Source organism: Ochlerotatus camptorhynchus, unplaced genomic scaffold, assembly GCF_037179485.1.
Source record: "Ochlerotatus camptorhynchus isolate MF236.1 unplaced genomic scaffold, CSIRO-AGI_Acam_v1.1 ptg000177l, whole genome shotgun sequence".
In the NCBI taxonomy this organism is placed as follows: domain Eukaryota; kingdom Metazoa; phylum Arthropoda; class Insecta; order Diptera; family Culicidae; genus Ochlerotatus; species Ochlerotatus camptorhynchus.
In genome coordinates, this window is record NW_027040667.1 from 992,428 (window position 1) to 1,013,002 (window position 20,575).

The window sequence follows — 20,575 nt, forward strand, 5'->3', positions numbered from 1 at the left end:
GAGCCTTTAGGCATATTTTTCGAACATCAACACAGGCACATTATCTATGTTGCACACCTTCAACACAAACAAGTATACATAAAATTCGGCTTTCTCATCGCTTGAGCGTACGTGACATGCCAACAGCTGTCATCAGCGGTCATCAGCAACTGTTATGCATTGCTATTTTTATTTTTGGCTATTGATAACGATAAGGTTCATGCTCGTTATGTGATAACTCAATCCCCTTCAGGTACTTGATAAATACATTTGAGGATGATAAATAGGGCCCTAAAGTGCAATAACATTATCTCTAAAGAAACCGCCACACCTACGCGTCAGTCAAGATTTGAGTGCTATATTGCAACTGTTAAGCTGATTGAATTGTTGATGCCTTCGGAAACGAACGTTTATTAGTAAGTGTTAAGATTTCGACAGTAACACATCTACCTCAGCAAGTAAGCTTCGGTATTTTCACAATTTGTTTTTAGCTATAACACCTTAAAATCGACATTATTCGAGGATCGCTTATCAGTGTTCGCATCATGTTCCTTAGCGGTTCGGTGTAGATAAGTCAGCTTTTATCATAAAGTAGGGCTTGAAGCATTAACTGCGTTGAATCGAACCCATTCTGTGCTGTATATGTATTTACAATAAAACTACTAGAGCCAAACTCTCTCACGTACTCTCTGCCTCTATCTCCGCCCAGATCATGACAATCGTCAATCGCATTTTGACCGCCTCTCGCAAGGTTCTCCGGTTGCCATCGCGAAGTCTTGCCACAACACAGGCAATGTTCATAAAGCCCGGTGCATTCGTCAAGATAGCTCAAAGTACCAGTAGCCTCCGGAACGTGACCATGCTGACAGAACGCAAGCCTTTTTCGCCGGATTTCTTCTTCCGTCAGGTATGTAAGTCAAGTGAGCTACGTGACCCCCCCCCCCTCTCTCCCCCCAAAGTGAAAGTTACATTCTCCGCTATTGCTGCAACTTTGGCGTTATCGAAGCAACAGGTTGAGAAAACCTAAGGGCTATGATGTGTGATAATCTATTTAGTTCAAAAACTTCTAACGTTGGCTTATGTTGGCAATGTACTTCAGCAACAGATTTTTTTTATGCTTGGTCGTTAAATATTTCACTTTGCTGAGAAATCATGATCCGTGAGTTTATTATTACGCTCCGTTGACCTTCCTAAAAAAATGCCGAGTCATGGTGATTCTGCGTCTACATAAAAAAAAATAGGTGTGTAGATTTAAGAAAACTTCGTTTGCTATGATGTTTAGTAGCTAATTTGAAATACATAAACTGAATTATTTGCAATACAAGTAGAGATTTAGATGATATAGTCTATATTCGAAATGTTTCATTTTTATCCTCTAAATTATGTTAATTAAATAGGGAGAGCCTTGTGTTTAGCTGTTAACTTTGTGCTCAATTAATTATCAGCAATGCTTTTATTCCCAACCAGTGGAAGAAGAGTGCATACATTCTGATTAAGTATGCGGCGACCTTCTATTAACCATGAAGAGTATTATCTAGTGTGTAGTGGTTTACAGATTTAGTTGCCGGCTGCATTGTATTTTTTTTGTCTTTTCTTGGCTATTATGTGCCCCAACTAGAATGTAGATTAGGGTGTACCAAAAAGTCTGTTTTTCGAAAAGCTGACTTGTTATCTCTCCTAGACTGGTAGATGTGTCATGCTTTGATATTCTGAAAACAAAATCAGAACATTTTTCTATAACCAAAATGAACCAAAATGGACTTTAATTTTTTTTTTCTGTTATCGCTTCTGAAGTTTTTATGTAGATTATTTTTGCTTAAGGAAGAATATGGCTATCTGCTTACTAGGCCGAGATATATACATTTTAATGAATTGATTTCTGAATTTATTTTTATTTTTTTAGTATTTTTTTTTAATTGATCAAATAATCTAGTTTATTCCACACCGATCTGTATGAATATTTTCACATGTTTGCAGTATGAGGGCATATATTTTTTGCAGGTCATGAGACCATTTTGACTTAAGAATAAGGGCGTATGTGTGTTCTCATATACATTAAAAAAATCATGAAATAATCTTTTGTAAAAGAATAAGTTATGCAAAATTTTCGACATATTTTGATAAATCCGGCATTGTTTGTGGAGTTCACTTCTAATTTATTAAAATTGATTATGTTTGTGAAAAAATTATCTTGCCTTAATAATTTTCAAAATAAATGACTCATGATGATTGAGCATTCGTATTATTAGGCTTAGGAGAATTAATTACACAACAGTTAACGGGTATTTAATTGTGTTTATTAATTATAATAATGATGGAGTTTGTATCGTGGTTTACTTTACTCTCTCTTCTTCCTGAGCTTCTTCTTTCTACTCAGCGAACCGAATCACATGACACTGCAAGGCGTTTTAATATAAGGTGAAGTGATACAGTCAAAGAAATAGCAATGTTAAAACATTCATATTCTATCTTTCAAATTGGTGCAATAATAAACAAAATCAATGCTTATAAAAACATGATTAGTATTCATATTGGTTCACATTGGAGGGTGCCAAGCCCACTCCAGAGTTATAAGAGTTATCTAGCCTCCACCAGACATTTTGGATGTTTTGTTATACACCGGTATTTTGTCAATCAGTTTCGATGTTACTTTTTATTTTTATTGGTTTTTATGAATGTCTACTTTGCTTAATATTCTAGACAAGAAGAAACAATGTCGTGAATTTATATTATATCGACAATTAATCGATAGCATATTAAGACGTCTTCAGACTCTAAACATTTTCCAAGAGTTCAAGGATTTTTCTTTAATCTCAGAGTACTTCGAAGAACTTCAAGGACTTCTAAGAAGTTCAGGGAACATCGTAGAAATTAACGAAACTTAGTAGAAATACTGAAAACTTCATAGAGCTTCAGACAAATTCGTAGAAACTTAGGGATCTTTTGGAAAAGTTCAGAAATCTGCGGAGAACTGGGAACTCTATTCAAGTTTTGGAATCTTCGTAGAAGTTAAACATTATTTAATTTCCGGATACCTCATTATTGTTCGGGGATCTTCATATAATTTCAGGATACTTTTTTGAAGCCTCATGAGCTTGGCATAGTTCAGAGAATTACGTATGTACAATTCCAAGATATTCCATACATGGAACTTCGCGGAAAATCAACGAGAAACGTAGAAGTGCAGCAACCTTTGTAGAAGTTTTGGGAATTTCGTAACATTTTTAAAACTTAATATAAGAGCAGGGAATTTTGTAGAAGATCTATAAATAGCTCAGCAAACTTCTTAGATCTTAATGGATCCTCGCTTCAGTTTAGGGAACTTCGTTGCAGTTTGTCAGAGATCTTACTTCAAAAAAGTTCAATGAACTTCTTGGAAGTATTTGATATTTTGTTAAATATCGTGAACTTTCCAGATGTTCAAGAATATTTGTAGATGATGGGGGTCTTTCCAGAAGTAATCGTAATCGTAATCGAGCGATAGAAAAATATGGAATTTGTAATATATTCAGGGAACTTCGTAGAAGTTGAGAAAATTTTGAAAAACTTAAGGGAGTTTTGTAGATGTTGAGGGATGTTGCATAAGTTACAGGATATTTTTTAAGACATCCTTCCGAAATAGCAGATTATATTCAAAAGATCAGATCAGATCAGATAATAATGCCATTGCTGTCATCATAATACAGCCATTCCATAGCAAAACCACAGGCAAACAGACATACCTCTTATAAGAAATTCTTTAAAAAAAAAAACAAAAAGCGTATTTTGCAGGCACACTAGCACCCTTTATCATGCACATTCCTAAGCATTGTTTTGCAACCGGAGCATCCCTCGTTCATGCAATTTTTCCACTAGTTGCTTTTCTCTCGTTCTGTCAACGCGTCAGCTGTGTTGAATAAAAACAAAAAAGGATGCAAGTCAGTGATTTTTCGTAGATCTACACGGTAAGAAAAAAGTACCCAACGGCCAGTTCACTTTTACCTACTTTTGACTAGTTTGTCTCATTTTCTCCTTCTAATGTTGTCAAAAAAGAAGGAGCAAAACCACCCAACAGGGGTAGTAAAGTGTGGGAACCCAACGTTGGGTATAATCATATTTACCTACTGTTGGGTACAACTAACTTACATTTGGTTACAAAGCTAGTGGAAAATTCCATACAGACTGCACACAAGTAAATGAAAATTACTTTGACCCGCTTTACCTACTTTTGGGTTCCTGCACTATAGTGCCGAGATGAGTGAAAAGAACTTAATTTTGGGTACTTTTTTCTAACCGTGTACAGATTAGGGATTTGTTTGTTTAGGGTGATTTTTCGTTTGCTGGAAACAAGTTTATAAACGTGGTAATAAATCACTAATGCGTGCCTTTTCTACTACCGCTCATCACTTTAATGTGTACATAGCAAACAATATATATCAATCAATGTTATTCATTATGTAGGGGTAGGCGGGGCATAGTGGGCATGTTAAGCATTTCACCATACATCTAATAAAGTAAGTAATATTATTGTACATTTGCAGCGTTAAATCTTGGAAAGGTATCTTATTATCATAAACTGACCGTTGAAATGTGAAAAAAAAAATGAACGAGATGAAAACCACATGTTTTTGGAACGTGTGAAATTGTGAATCTAAGATACCAGCAAGCCACGTTTTGTACAAATTGATTGTTTCATGTATACTCTTGACTAACGGCGCCGGTGGTGTAGTGGTAAGCGTGATTACCTCTCACCCCAGCAGGCCTGGGTTCAATCCCAGTCGGCGCCGCCGGGATGTTCTGAGGCATAACATCTCTGATCACGGAAGGGAAGTAAAGCCGTTGGTCCCCGGTTCATGAGTTGATGGGTTGATAGGTAGGGTCCAGGTGTGGGAGCTGCCTTCCTGGCACGTCGGTAGCATTGGTGCTCAGCATGGAAAACAAGATCGACGGAAATAACAAACCAAAGTAAAAAAAAAAAAATGTATACTCTTGAAAGGTTAAACCTTTGTCCAACAGTTTACGAGGTATTAGTAGATTGAGGGGTAGAATACATTCCGGAAACCCCTGACCCAGTCTTTGCCAGCTAGTTGACTCTCGACGTTTAACGGGTGCTGTATTTTATTCCGAACCGCCACCTGAAAAGTCAAGGTGCGGATGTCTCGAACAGTTATTCCGTAACAGGAAACTTCCAGCTTTAGGATATGCGACATACTCTTCTTGTAATTGCGGACCATATTACCATAGAGGTAACTCTAAGACTAGAAGGTCCCGAAATAACGTGCTCAACTTTTTGGCTCAGCTCTGGTACTCTCGTCGGTCCCAAGCTAATCGATTCACCCCTCGAAACAGAGGAACAACCAATAACCCCTTATTTTATCTGTCAAACTTTCATAGTGAATCAAAACAAACATTGCGTAGTACTAGAATTTCGACTAGAATGGGGTACGTTAATCGTTTGCTTGGGACCAATAGGCTAGTCAAGTAGTGAGCCAATTTAAAATCGTTAGTTTCGTATTGATTGTTGATATTACCGACACTTGCGATACGCATCAAAACAAAAACAAACCACTGCTAAATTAGTGAGGTTACTTTCTTTTCTCTGCTCACTCTACCCATCCGACGGTTGCTCACTATGTCCCACCCTATTAAAAAAAGTTAACTGGTTGTTTTGATATCAAATTGAATACATATTATGTGTAATATGATGCAAACAGTCTGCGTATGCTTTGAAAACATGTTTAAGCTAAATAAATACCTACGACGCGGTATTCTGAGTTCTTAAAACCTTATTTAGGATCATCTGATTTTTATATTGCGTAGACAAGATATGCCCAACTTACACATTTTACGACATTTTTCAAAGTTTAAATGCGTTTAATACAATAATTCTCTAGAAATTAATTGCAGTGACGGCATTGAATTAATTTACTTTATTTTCTATTTTGAATAAATAGAAATTTATGGCTAAAATACAGGGTGCTCATTATGCCCCACCTGTTCACTATGCCCCGCCTACCCCTATTTAACACCATTTATTAAAAGTCGATACAATATTACACCAACAAAATTCCTATGTTCACAAATTCTGTGTACATCGTACAGCGTAATTTACACAACAAGCGAAATGAGCAATCAACTGTTTGGGAGTAATATTCAACCGAGGGGGACGACTCTATTTACGTTGCAGGAAAGATTGTGTTTTGCTGTGGCTAGCTGCGTACACGATGAATAGATAGTAAGAAGATTAATGACGATTCTGAAGATTTTCTGCAAAAAGATGCAAGTAGATGCGAGAATTGAAAGGAGAGTTTTCGAAGATTGATTCGCTAGTGTGAAATTTTTTGAGCATCTAGTATGGGGCTGTCCATAAACTACGTAGACAGTTTAGGGGGGGGGGGGGGTTGACAATTATCCACGGCCCATACAAATTTTCAAAATTCTGTATGGACAATTGTCTACGCAAGGGGGGGGGGTCAAAAATCAAAAAAAAAACTGTCTACGTAGTTTATGAACAGGCCCTATTGAGATTTAGATGTGTCGCCCCCCTCGTATTCAACAACTTTATTCGTCAGATTAGTACACAGCAAAAGAAAATGTAATATCGATCAACGTAATTCAAGCTGATGTATGAAATAATGATGTAATAGCAAAAAGCAGATACAATATTACATCAATGGATGTAATTTTGTTCGCAAAATCGATGTACATCGTACAATGTGATACTACACAACCGATGGATTGACCTGGTTGCAGCAGTTTCGATGTAATATTCAACAACTTTTTTTGCTGTGTATATGCTACAGTAATAACCCGATTTTGTCGTTCCCTCCGCGCAGCAGACTTTTATCATTAAATAATTTCATAAAATCGTTATTCCAAATCATTCCCATGCATCTTGAAGATGGGTGTTTAAGGTATACTTTGGTGCAATAAGACAACTGAAAAAGCGCATCGGTTTCGTAGAACATTGGAAAAGATTTTCAAAAAGGGGGTTGACAAAATCGGGTCATTTGATGGGCCGATAGGTAGGGTCCAGGTGTGGGAGTTGCCTTCTTGGCGTCGGTAGCATTGGTGCTCGGCACGGAAAACAAGATCGACGAAAAACAAATCAAGAAAAAAAAATCGGGTCATTACTGTATATGTCTCCAGTGGGATGTCTTGGTTCCCTTATCATTCTCAAGAACTAACATCTACTAAAACCTTGACCTGAAAAAGAACTGGCATCACTGATAAGTTCGAAATGTAGTGGCTTGCTTAACGTTTCAGTGGCGCCACCATGACAAATGCGAGCACTTTCCCAACTAAAATCCTTATTTTCGAAGAATATTATTGTGAGTGTTATGCCTGTTTGTCTGTGGCAAAACTATACAGTGGTTTTCAGAATGTCGTAAAAAATGGTAGTTTTGCTCCTTATCGCAAAATATTAGACCCGTAATTTTTATTTTGTCATTAGTGTGACCATTTCCATGTATCGATTTCTTTTAATGACTTTTTTTTTCAAAAATTCATAACTTTTGAACCACTTGACCGATTTCAAAGATCAAAATACCATTTGAAAGGTAATTAAAAATACTGTTTTATGAATTATTTACCTTATGAAATCAGCCATACCTTACCCATGCTCCATTCACTTACAGCACACATGAATTTCATGTGATTTAAATGTCAAAGTCATGAACTTGATTTATTATCATGAAATGTGTTGTATATGAATATGTTGTACTAGACATGCCAAATTTAAGCGTGATGCACATGAATTTGATGAAAGACCTTGAGCGATCTAATAGAATAACCAACCGGTCAGCACTCGTGTTTATTTCAGTTACCGTGAGGACGTTATTTGTGATTAGCCCCGGTCTCTTTCAAATTGAAATGACGTTACACATTCACCTAGTGATGTTCAATTTTTATTAGAATAACCGATTAATAAAAATATTTGTATTCGTTTATACACTGATAAAATTTCAAAGATTGTTTTTATGTGTCCCACACATGAATTTTTGCAATGTGATCAACAAATGATATCTATGTGTCGGATACATACTTATGTCGTTTTCGTTTTTACTACACTACACCGGTGTAGTGTAAGCAGCAATAAGCGCGAGTCATTGACAGCTCATCATAATTTGTTTGTAAACAAAGGTGCAACCGATAGCTACACCCTGAAATTTTTCGGTGTTCGGCGGTGTAGCACCGGTGTAGCTACACCGCAAAAACGAAAACGACATTAGTATGTGTACACATAAAAGCACATACTATTCATTTGACTTATAACTTTCATGTGTACTTCTTAATGGATTCTGTTTATGTGTGGTCACATGAAAATCATGTGGAATTTTACATGGAAATTCGTCAATAAAAATGTGTGGAATTCTTTTAGTGTACCATGCCGATTTAAGCATTAACTTCTTCAGAATCACCCATTCGTCCCAAACATGTTCTGTACTGTCATTAGTGGAAAAAAGACAGCACAGCGAACAAACAATAATCGATTAGTTGTTAATAGACAAGTGCACGGATGGATTTGAGTTCACTCACTCGACAAAAAGTGACACAACAGCGGGGCCCTGTTTACTAAAAATGAACACATGATACTCGCATAACATTTCAAACGGGCCTATCAACTTTTGTGCACAAAACTTGTTAAGCCCTTTTTGCGCGAACCGAATACGTCCACGCAAATTAACAACACAATCGGAGGGTAAATTTTCCCCTTCCCGATTGTGCTCTTGGTTTGCAGGGGCGTACTTCGGTTCTCGTGAAATGGACCTAGCAAATTGTTTTTAAAAGTTGATAGGCCATTTTCAAATGTAACGCGCGCATTATTCATGTGTTCATTTTTAGTAAACAGGGCCCCGCTGTTGTGTCAATTTTTTTTTCAGTAGATGAACAAAAGTTCACCCGTGCACTCGTCTATGGAGTAATTAAAAATGGGACATCACCGATTTTGGTGTGATTGTTTTGATAAAAAAGCGCAGAATTTCAACTCTATCGAGGGGGCAGCATAACCACAAAAACACCTTGCATACGGGGGTATTCATTGGATAAAAGGGACGCTATAAAATAGAATATTTTATCTTCCTACTTTTTAACCTCAGTATTCTTCTTTGCTTTTATCTTAGTATTCTTCTTTGCTATTACCATCCTACTTTTAAGTTCACAAACAAGTGCACCGATGAACGATGGAATTTAATGCTAATTATCTTGATAACATTCGATAGGAATAGCTGCATAAAATGTAGAAAAGGATTTATCATTTTATCGTCATACATTTTTGACAATAAGATAAGCGAAAGAAATGAAACGTTGTTAACACTGAACATTAACTAGGAAATGTATTGAGTGACTTGCTTCTCTCTTTTTTTCACAAAAGTGAGCGATATATGAGCCATGAGTGCGGAATGGCCCACTCAGTGCTTTTTCCTAGTATTTCAACTTTGTATTCAACATTTGTTTTGCCATTCTAGCTATTTGACGAGAAGTCATGGACCTACACCTACCTGTTGGCCGATATCAACTCTAAAGAGGCGATTCTCATCGACCCGGTTTTGCAGCAAGCCAAGCGAGATGCCCAGCTTATGCAAGAGTTGGGTTTGAAGCTCACCTATGCTTGTAATTATTTCTTACTTTCAAATCATGTAACCAATGGTGACGAACAACCCTCCCTTTTGTTCGCAGTGAATACTCATATGCATGCGGACCACATCACTGGCACCGGATACCTCAAGCAGCTACTCCCCGGAACGGTTAGCGCAATTTCCGAAGCCAGCGGAGCCAAAGCTGATAAACATCTGAAAGACAACGAGGTCGTCCAGTTTGGACGGTTCGAGGTGCGAGCTTTGTGTACTCCAGGTCACACCAACGGGTGCATGACATTTGTCGTCGAAGAACAGGTATGTGAAACCAAAACATGTGCTCTACCGTCTGCCGCACGCAATAGACTTAACCCTACCGTATCATTTTAGGGCATCGCCTTCACTGGAGACACTTTGTTGATTCGTGGCTGTGGGCGTACCGATTTCCAGGAAGGTAACTCGCGTTCTCTGTACAAATCGGTGCACGAAAAGATTTTCACCCTTCCTGATAATTTCCGACTCTTCCCAGCCCACGACTATAAGTAAGTTTGGTCACACGGCAATACAACGTTTAGCAGTTTTAGCTCATTGAGATGCTTTTTTTAAACAGGGGTAACATGGAGACCACCGTGGCCGAAGAGAAACTGTACAATCCCCGTCTAACAAAGGACATCGACGCCTTTGTCGAGATTATGGAGAACTTGAACTTGCCCTACCCGACGATGATTGGTAATGATTATTGAACATGTGTTCCGACTTACATAGAAATATATTGCTTAAATTATCCTGTACTTACAGATCAAGCCGTGCCTGCCAACCGTGAATGTGGGCTTTATGACATCCCCAAAGAGTAAACGAAGAAAACAGCAAAAATGCTTAAACCAGTGAACGTGTGCTTATGATTCGGAGCAATAGATTGAATAGTCGAAGTATTATTTTAGTTCTAGTACGTTCATCACACCTTAAATGGAGGTTGCATTAATTGTGAATAGTTGTTAATACTCTTTCAAGACAAGTTATTTGGTAATATAGCACGAAGTGCAATTTTGTATCAATAAGGACTGATGATCGTTTCGAAAGCCTTTGTGTGTGTGTATTCCTTCTAACCCCCACTGGGCGGCAGTGTTTTTATGGAAGAACTCTCTCTTCAATGCCGCATTTACGGTCATTGTAGACAGCTTTAGTCCGGGAGTTAGAAGGTGATAACTCTATTGCAGATCCAGCAACCCATTTCAGAATGTCTGGAGAGTCACGCCCATTCCGAGGTTACTTTCACTTACAATAAGCCCCGCATGTATGTATTACCTCTATCAATTAGAAATACTAGAAGGAGAGATGGGCGGAGAAAACAAAATACAATTCGGCAGCAGGGATTTGTATCTAAATTATCTTGCAACCCTTGCTAAAACTTAGCATTTCGCATGACTTTTACTTTTGATTCGATTTACGCGTAAATTAATAATTGATTGCATCGCAATATTTTGCACATTGTTTGGTTCCATTAATTAACCACTAAGATCAATTAATCAATAGAGCTAGAATATTGCTTTTGATTCCAAAAACATAGTTGAATTTGAGAAGCACACGAAACATAAAGGTGATTGAATTTCTGTTCGATTGCAATACTCTCAAATTTAATCTATATCAATTGGATATTAGTATTACATACTGGAAATATTCTTTTCAAACCTAGCGCGTATTTATTTATTTTATTTTTTTCGTCGGTCTCTGTTCCGCAATCTAGTGCCAATCACCGACGGACATCGATTGCCATTCATTGACGGCAATCGAATGTGCAGGAAGGCAGCTTCCACACATGCGTAGGATATCGCACCCATTCAACACACATGGGCCGGGACCAACGGCTTTACTTCCCTTCCGAAGGAAGGAAGACGTGACCAGAGATTTTTATGCCTCAGAAAAATCCCACCGACCTCGGCTGGGATTGAACCCAGACCCATCGGGGTGTTAGAAAGCAGTCACGCTTACCACTACACCAAAATAAAACAATTTTTCAGTATTTCATTCCGCACTTCACCGGCAATTTCCTTCCGCCTTTTCCAGGTTTTTCTTGTTTTCCGAGAGAGATAAATCCGCACTAATTTCCATTTCATCTGCCATAAGGCTCGCGTCTTAAATCGCTGGTCCACCGAGCACTCGGAATGAGTAATTGAATCAATGTAGAGTATAGCATGAGATAGTGTTATATGCAAAGTACGAAAAGAGAATGAATGGAATTCGAAAGGGATTAGTTTCAAGAAATGATAGTTTCATCAGATTCCCCAACTAACCATACTGAAGCAAAGTAAGTAAATACAAGCTATATTGCGACTAAATGATTACTTGGGTACCGTAAAACGGGGTAACATTGATAGTTTTTTAAAGTATATTTTAAATATTTTTTACAGCAATGACTGTTTTTCAAATTTTATATTTTTAAAACAAGTACTGAGGATCCAAGAGTTAATTCGTTAGTAATATGTTGAACGAAAATTAAAGCATTTGCACTATTTTTTTTAGCTTTGTGACCGAATTTCAGTATTTTGAATTGGGGTTACTTTAATAATGCTCGATGAATGTAGAAAAAATGACTAAAACTCAAACAATTTAGTTCTTTAAATAATCAACTTTGAATGACTATATTATCAGAAAACTTCATAAGCAATAAGAATACAACATTGAATTTGTGATGACTGTATCGGAAATACATTTCATAAGTGATGGTTTGAGTGCTTTTTCAAAGAGGCGAAATGGTTGAAAATGTTTTTTTTTATATTTTTATAAAATATGTAACACATACTATATAAAAACTATATACCATATCAACAGAAATACCCTAAGCTACAATATGGAACCAATGTTTCTTATTTGGAAAAAGCACAGCGAGTAAATTTATTCTTTACCCTAAAGTTACCCGCATTATCAAAGATACCCCGTTTTACGGTACTCATAATGGTTCATCGGTTGCGAAGTGAAGTATTCCTCAAAGTGATGCATTATATTTCTCAATGTTTTGATTTTATCCTTACGTTACCTTAATGTTATATCACAGACAAACAGACACAGCGCATTGAACATTTATCATTGTAAATACTACCGTCATCTGTTGTTTACACTCAACAGATGACTGTAGCATGTAAATGTAAAACTCAAGGGAATTGATTATGCACACCACAAGTGGCGGTAGTACCAACTAAGCAACATGCAAATTGACCGTTAAAAGCGATTTCGATGAACATCTTAAGCATGTTATGTCTGCTTGTCTGTGATCATGCCTTCACTACCGCAACTCCGGGTAATCCGCGAAAGTGCTTGCATTTTTCTCAGGCACTTTTGATCTAACTGCAATCACTCTCTCATACTCGAAATGTGCCACGACGAAATTGGCACAACGACGCCCTATACGTCAAATACAACAGCGAAAGGTTTTGCAGCTGAGTTATTGACGAAAGAGAAAGTCGATGAAGAGAATCGATCAATGCAGATAGGACTTTTGGAAATGTTGAAAATAAGCAGATTCCTCCATTTGAAATGTTCCTCGAGAAATATCTCTGGACGTTGATAAGAGGGCTTAATCCAAGGGGTAAGTCACTCAGCACATTGTGCCGAAATTATTTTGGGCACAGCTTGGGTACATCCATCGGCAAACCCTTAAGCTGGGTTTAGATGATTCAAGTCAATTGATCAACTCAGTTGAATTCAATTGGCTTGAAAATTTGAGTCTGGTCCAACTTTTTTCAATTCAAATGAGTTGATCAAGTCAGTTGAATGGCATGGTTTACACGTTCAATTCACGTTCAAGTCAATTGAATTCAACTGACTTGATCAATTGACTTGCCCTGTCTAAACCCAGCTTTAGGCACAATCTCGTATGCATTGGATTGTTGTAAATAAAATGGGAGCACTGCTGGACAACTGTCATTGAAGTTGTTCACGTAATGTTGTTTGATTGTATATTCAGGAACATCCTCTAATTGAATATACCAGAGGAACTCAGACCAGCAGTTCACAGATCTAAATATGAAATGTAGGTGTGTGGCGAGGTGTGTGGGGCTTAAGAGAAAGAGGCAGTTAATCAGACCCCTCGTCAGACCCCATTAATACCCTTAATTCAAATAAAGCTGCAACTCACACAAAACAAATTACAGAAGTCTATTCATCATCCACTATAGTTGGTTTCCAACAATGTTCCCCACCGGTTCCAACTCTTTTCGGCCGCTGATTGACCGATGCGTTCACATCACGAAAGGTTAGGTTTCTTTTCGGCTGACCCCCCCTCCTCCAACACCGAACCACAAACGAAGTGACAGACGGAGCGGCTCGAAAACTTTGGTGACTAATAGCGAATTTGTTTATTATTCAGTTCCAACCTGGATCGGGTATCAAGATCGGCTCTGCTTGTTTTCTGACAAACGTCACTTTGATCGTTTGTTTTTAAAACCTACCTCAGGTTGAGGTTCGCACTGACAAAAAGTTCGGTTTCGCACTGGGTTGGAACCTCAAACGAAGTGACAGACGACTAACTGGCGGAGAAATCAATTAAAATAATGTGGTTCGTTGTAATAGAATTTTCTTAGAAGCTTGTGCCATCAGCCACCAGATGGACTAGTATTTTTGTTTTGATTTTAACAAAGTTGATTTTGTATGCAATGACCATTTTGTCATTTTTTTTTTAATGCATTTCAGTTTTGAGTAGAGTAAAAGAGATAGAACCAAAACATTCTAGTACATTTAGTGTTGCCATGTGGTATAATCAACAATCAATACGAAACTAACGATTTTAAATTGGCTCACTACTTGACTAGCCTATTGGTCCCAAGCAAACGATTAACGTACCCCATTCTAGTCGAAATTCTATTACTACTCAATGTTTGTTTTGATTCGCTATGAAAGTTTGGCAGATAAAATGAGGGGTTATTGGTTTTTCCTATGTTTCGAGGGGTGAATCGATTAGCTTGGGACCGAAGATAGTACCAGAGCTGAGCCAAAAAGTTGATCACGTTATTTCGGGACCTTCTTGTCTTATGGTGGTAAGCTCCAACCGGTATTATCCTCGGATTAAATCCCGATTAAGAATGTCCGGCTGGTTTGATGTCGACATCAGAGTTAATCAACAGAACTCTGAGCAAACATTTTTCAGATCATACAAATAGGGACGGTATTAAAAGTTAATCCGAGTTGGAGCTTACCGCCATTAGAGTTACCTCTATGGTATAATCCAGTAGTAACAACAATCAATACGAAACTAACGATTTTAAATTGGCTCACCACTTAAGTAGCCTATTGGTCCCAAGCAAACGATTAACGTACCCTATTCTAGTTGAAATTCTATTACTACACTATGTTTGTTTTGATTCGCTATGAAAGTTTGACAGATAACATCAGGGGTGTGTGGATTCATGCAGAACATTCAGGGGTGAGTGAAATAGCTTGGGACTGCTTGGGACCGTTGTTCTGGTACTGAGTGAGCCAAAAATAATAATGATTTTCTTCGGGACCCAGTGGTCTTAGAGTTACCTCTATGGTAGTAATGTTGCCATGTGGTACACTGAAAAATTGCTATAGCAGGTTATAGCTAATTTGTTTATTATCGGGGTTGGAACCAGTTCCAACCACAAACGAAGTGACAGACGGAGCGGCTCGAAAACTTTGGTGACTAACCTGCTATTGCAATTTTTCAGTGTACCACATGGCTACACCACTACTACTGGATTGTACCACATGGCAACACTACTACTGGATTGAACTAGCATTTTCACCAAATGTACTAGAATGTTTTGGTTCTATCTCTTTCACTCTACTCAAAACTGAAATGCATAAAAAAATGACAAAATGATACGCACTCTTTGCACACTGTCAAAGAATCATTGTACACAAAATCAACTTTGTGCAAAACCAAAACAAAAATACTATCCCATCTGGTGGATGATGGCAGAAGCTTCTAAGAAAATTCTATTACAGCGAACCACATTATTTTAATTGATTTCTTCGCCAGTTAGTCGTCTGTCACTTCGTTTGTGCTTTGCACACTGTCAAAGAATCATTATACACAAAATCAACTTTGTTCAAATCAAAACAAAAAAAAGTTGGAGGGTGGTGTACATGACACAACCGCATTGTTGACGTAGGACTACGAAATTTTTGTTCGATTTTCTAGTTTGTTGCTTCGGAGATTGTTTTGGAATTAAGAGAATTTCATAACTCAACTCTTTTGTAGAAGGTTGTGGTGGCCCTGAAAAGGGCCGATTGTTTTTGGGTGGTTTGTATAACCAGTTGATGGTTGATGAAGTGCCTTCCGAGATTGATGTTGTCCTCGGAGTGTTAGGCCTTGGGCAACATGGAGGCCCTGCAATACTGTCGAGAACATGACACGATGTTGGATTAATGATTCACCTTAGGCATGGTGGATGGCATCGATGATACAGCGGTAAATAATCAAGATGCTCTTTGATTATGATGTCTGTGTTTGGGAAACAATCAAAAAATGAAATTTTGGTTGCCTTTCTTTTTGAACACGCCGGTAAAGTACACAGACTCCTCCCATCATGAGTAGTTTGCTATCAATTAGCGACACTGGCTCCTCTCCTTTTGTACTAGGATTGGGCTATCTTGGATCGATCTTTGGAAGATCGATCTTTTTCATCCCGATTTCCGATTTTTCGGATCGGATTCTTTGGTACTGATTTAATCAGTGGATCGATTCTAGAGTCAAATATAAGATCGATCCGTCAAGATCGATCTTTCTCTGAAGATCGCCCAATCCTATTTTGTACTCACTGTAATCTGTAGTTATTTACGGTTCAGACGTTTTCGAAGATGTCGCGCAGCAGGAAAATGCATACCATGAGAATTTCTCAGTTGATGAAAGTGAAACGAAAAAAAATTTAATACACCGATAAGACGTATGAACATAATTTATTTCCCGAACAAATTATTTGATTTTTGAATCATTTTGATGTATTTAGTGACAATTGGGTTCTTAAATTTTGAAAAATTTATCGGTTTTTATGTATCATCTGAAAAAGCTCCGTTTTCTGAGCACAGCGATATTTGTTCGAACCCCCACACTTTCATCTCGATTTTTAAATCGAGATTTAAAGCAAAATAATAACTTCACTGTTTGAAACTGACAGCTCGCTCCCATACAAAGTGACACAAAGGGGCGCTTATAAGGTGAATTTTGCAAATGTAATCGTACTTATTTAAAATAGTTACAGTGTACCAAAATTGATGAAATGATGATTTTAATGCAGATTACGAATATGCATTTCCTCAATACCCTTAAAGAACCCAATTGAATGGGTGAATTATGACTTACTCTATATATTATATTCTAACTCTTTACTGAAATGAACTTGGTGGCCCTGAAAAGGGCCGTTTTGTTACGTTGGTGATAAGTTTTAATCGTTGACGCTTGGTGCCTCCTTTACCGAGCACTTCACTCTTGTTTCTCGTTGAACGGGTGAATCGAAACTGAGCCTAAAGCAAAGATAGCAACCTGTTATATAGACAACCAGCTCTGCTGGTACCATATTTTCTCGCTTCCAATTGGCTATATAATATAGCCAATCGGAAGTGAGAATATATGGTACCGGCAGAGCTGGTTGTCTATAAAAGAGGTTGCTATCTACGCTTTAGGCTCAGATTGATAGACTGCTTGATCGTCAAGCAGTTCAGTTCGGTGTTAGCTCGCTCTCTCGAGTTGTTTGAAAAGTTCATTGCGATAGTGTTCGTGTTCTCTCTTTCGCGGTTTGTCGTGCGTGTGTGTGTGCCCCGTAATGGGGAAGCATCGGTCGCGAAGGTCCAGAACCCCGGAGAAGGAAGCTCCGGTGTGCCTACCTCGAACAGGTTTGCTGTTCTCCCCATGGATGGGAATATCCAGCCAGCTGTGTTGGAAAAACGCAGTAAGAAGAGGAAGAAGAATCGAGGCCAGTCCGATGTCACTGCGACGAACAACAGCGATGTTGGAGATTTCGGTGACGCTGCCGAAACCGTGAATACTGCCGAAATGAGCACGGCAAAAGTGAAGCTACCTCCATTGGTAGTGAAAAATGCCCATCTTAATGTGCTCATTGCGGATCTAGCGACGCTGGGTGTTAAAGCCGAATACAAGTTGGGCAGAGTCGGCACTAAAGTGATGCTCCGTACCAAAACGGAGTTTGACGTGGTCGTCGCCCACCTGAGGACTTCCAAGGTGGAATTCTTTACCCACGACATTCCCGGTGAGAAGCCGTTCAAGGTCGTCATCAGGGGCCTACCAAACTTCGACCCGAAGTTTATCGAATCAGAAATCAGGGACCGGTACAAGCTGGCCCCAAGTGCCGTGTATCGAATGACAAGAAGAGACGAGAATGTGAAGGCGTATCCGGATAGCCTTTTCCTGGTACACTTCCAGAAGGGAACGGTGACGCTCAACGCACTGAAAGCCATCCGGTCCATCAATTCCATCATCGTTCGCTGGGAGCCATACCGTGGCGGCCATCGCGATGTGACTCAGTGCCAGCGGTGTCTGAACTTCGGACACGGTACCCGCAACTGCAACATTAAGCCACGCTGCGGAAATTGCGCACAAGACCATGCCACCTCCGAATGTGCTGCGGATGAAGCTGTGGCGTCCAAATGCGCCAACTGTGGTGGTGCTCACCAAGGATCCAACAAGCAGTGCCCTAAACGCGAGGATTTCAAGCGCATCCGAAATCAAGCGTCCACCAACAATCAACCAGCACGAAGGAAGGATAAGGCCCCGGCTTTCAGGACGGAGGACTTTCCACCTCTTCGTGGACAAGCGAATCCCAGGGTGCGATCCGCGCCCCCTCAAGAAACGTCTGGATCTTCTGCTGGACAAAGCTCTCCATCCCCCCCTGGATTATGGAGGCAACCAACAGCTCAAACAAACAATCCCGATCTGTTCTCAGCAGACGAACTGATGGAGATTTTTATCAACATGACCGGTGCTCTACGTAAGTGCCGCAATAAGCCCGAACAGATCCAAGTGCTCGGTAAGTTCACAATATGGTGTCTAAACTGCTAACCATCGCTACCTGGAACGCTTGCTCTGTAAGAGCTAAACAGATTGAGCTTGCCGACTTCCTCCGCAAGCATAGCATCGACGTGGGTCTTCTAACCGAAACCCACCTAAAGTTCGGTGACAGCTTCTGGTTGCCTGACCACAACATTATCCGGCTTGATCGCACCAGCTCCAGGGGGGGTGGTGTAGCGGTCATCGTCAGAAAGGGAATCAAGTTTTGCACTCTGCCCCACATCCGCACTTCTATCATCGAGGCCATTAGTGTGGAGGTGGAATCACCAACTGGAAACGTCCGGTTCATCGCTGTTTACTGCCCACGCCAGTGTACCGCAAGCAACGGATTAGGAATCCAATTCAAGAAGGACCTGACCGCCATCACCCGTACTAGCTCCCGATTCATCGTTGGGGGCGACCTGAACGCCCGCCATGAAGCTTGGCGGAACTACCAGAGGAATCGAAACGGATGTCTATTGTTCGACCACGCACAACATCCCGCATAAACGCGAACCATAAATTGACCTTACCTAAAATGGTTAAAAATTGTTTATAATCCCTGCTAAACTTTAACTGAAATGGTTATGGAACTTTACATGAACGTTTAATGATAAAGTTTCAACCTTATGTATTATGGTTTTTTGGAACTGGACCTTACAAATAATGGGTTGTTAAGAACCATTACCGTTCCAAATTCTTGTTTTCTCCATACATATTCGGAAAGAGAACTATATTAGAACCTTTTAACTTATGATTTGAGAACTTTAATGGTAATGGTTATGGTAGTCAGTAAGGTCCACGAATGGTTTTGTAACATCGATCAACTTTATGTGGAATATATCGCGAATTGGTTGCCTGTAATTTACTGATTACCAATTCACGATATATTCCACGTAAAGTTGAGTGATAATACAAAACCATTAATGGACCTTACTGATTACCATAACCATTACCATTAATGTTCTCAAATCATAAGTAAAAACGTTCTTATATAGTTCTCTTTCTGAAAATGTATGGAGAAAATAAGAATTTGGAATGGTAATGGTTCTTAACAACCCATTATTTGTAAGGTTCAGTTCCAAAAAACCATAATACATAAGGTTGAAACTTTATCATTAAACGTTCATGTAAAGTTCCATAACCATTTCAGTTAAAGTTTAGCAGGGATTATAAACAATTTTTAACCATTTTAGGTAAGGTCAATTTATGGTTCGCTTTTATGCGGGATGGACTGTACACAGTGCAATTTCCGGACGAGCCAACTTTCATCTCTCCAGCGGGAAATCCCTCCACGCTAGACTTTTTCCTGTCAAACATCGGACTATCCAAGCCGGAGGCGCACAACGATCTCAGCTCCGACCACCAACCGGTGGTGACTGAAGTCGGTGTCAACGTGGTTCCTGCTAGAGGCTGCCTGCGTAAAGACTACCACCATGTCAACTGGGTGCAGTACGGTCGAATGGTGGACAGCAACATCGATGAAAATCCACTACTCGACACCGTAGATGACATCGACCGGGCGTTGGAAGGACTCCAACAGGCCATATCCGAGGCTGACGAGACATGCGTTCGACAAGTTCCTGTGAGGGGTAAGTTTGTTGCTATTGATTCCCACACCCAATTATTGATTCGATTGAGAAATGTGCGTAGACGCCAGTTTCAGAGGACTGGAGACCTGGGCAAAAAACGTGAAATGGCCGATCTGAACAGGCAGATTGCTTCCAGAATGGACTCACTCCGAAATGAAAGTTTCGGGCGTGTTGTCCAGAATCTGGACGACCGCTCCAGACCATTCTGGAAGGTAGCCAAGGTCCTGAAAAATCATCCCAAACCCGTTCCACCTCTCAAAGTCGAAAATGATGACGATCGGCTTTTAATTACCCCACAGGAGAAAGCAAATGCGATCGGCAAACATGTCGCTTCATCGCATTTGCTTGGCTCGAATATCCAAAGTCCGCTCGATGATCAGGTTGCGCAATGCGTTCAAAACCTAGATGCCTCCCCTTGTGTCGTGCCTCCG

The 20,575-nt window shown here is 39.4% G+C and overlaps 1 protein-coding gene across 1 annotated transcript; it reads left to right on the top strand.

Moving 5' to 3' along the window:
- Positions 1-659: 659 nt before the first annotated feature.
- On the top strand, positions 660-10,594 carry LOC135701805 (persulfide dioxygenase ETHE1, mitochondrial). The gene is made up of 6 exons (XM_065222731.1): positions 660-886; positions 9,426-9,570; positions 9,637-9,851; positions 9,924-10,075; positions 10,144-10,262; positions 10,332-10,594. The coding sequence occupies exons 1-6, from the start codon at positions 692-694 to the stop codon at positions 10,385-10,387; spliced, it is 882 nt and encodes a 293-aa protein (XP_065078803.1). The 5' UTR covers positions 660-691; the 3' UTR covers positions 10,388-10,594.
- The last annotated feature ends 9,981 nt before the right edge of the window (positions 10,595-20,575 follow it).

What these genes read in the sequence shown, in the direction of transcription:
- LOC135701805 (XM_065222731.1), top strand. Translation starts at nt 692, where the DNA reads ATGACAATCGTCAATCGCATTTTGACCGCCTCTCGCAAGGTTCTCCGG. An exon ending in TTTGAAGCTCACCTATGCTT is followed by an intron (nt 9,571 to 9,636) that starts GTAATTATTTCT and finishes TTTTGTTCGCAG; the next exon opens with TGAATACTCATATGCATGCG. An exon ending in TTCCCAGCCCACGACTATAA is followed by an intron (nt 10,076 to 10,143) that starts GTAAGTTTGGTC and finishes TTTTTTAAACAG; the next exon opens with GGGTAACATGGAGACCACCG.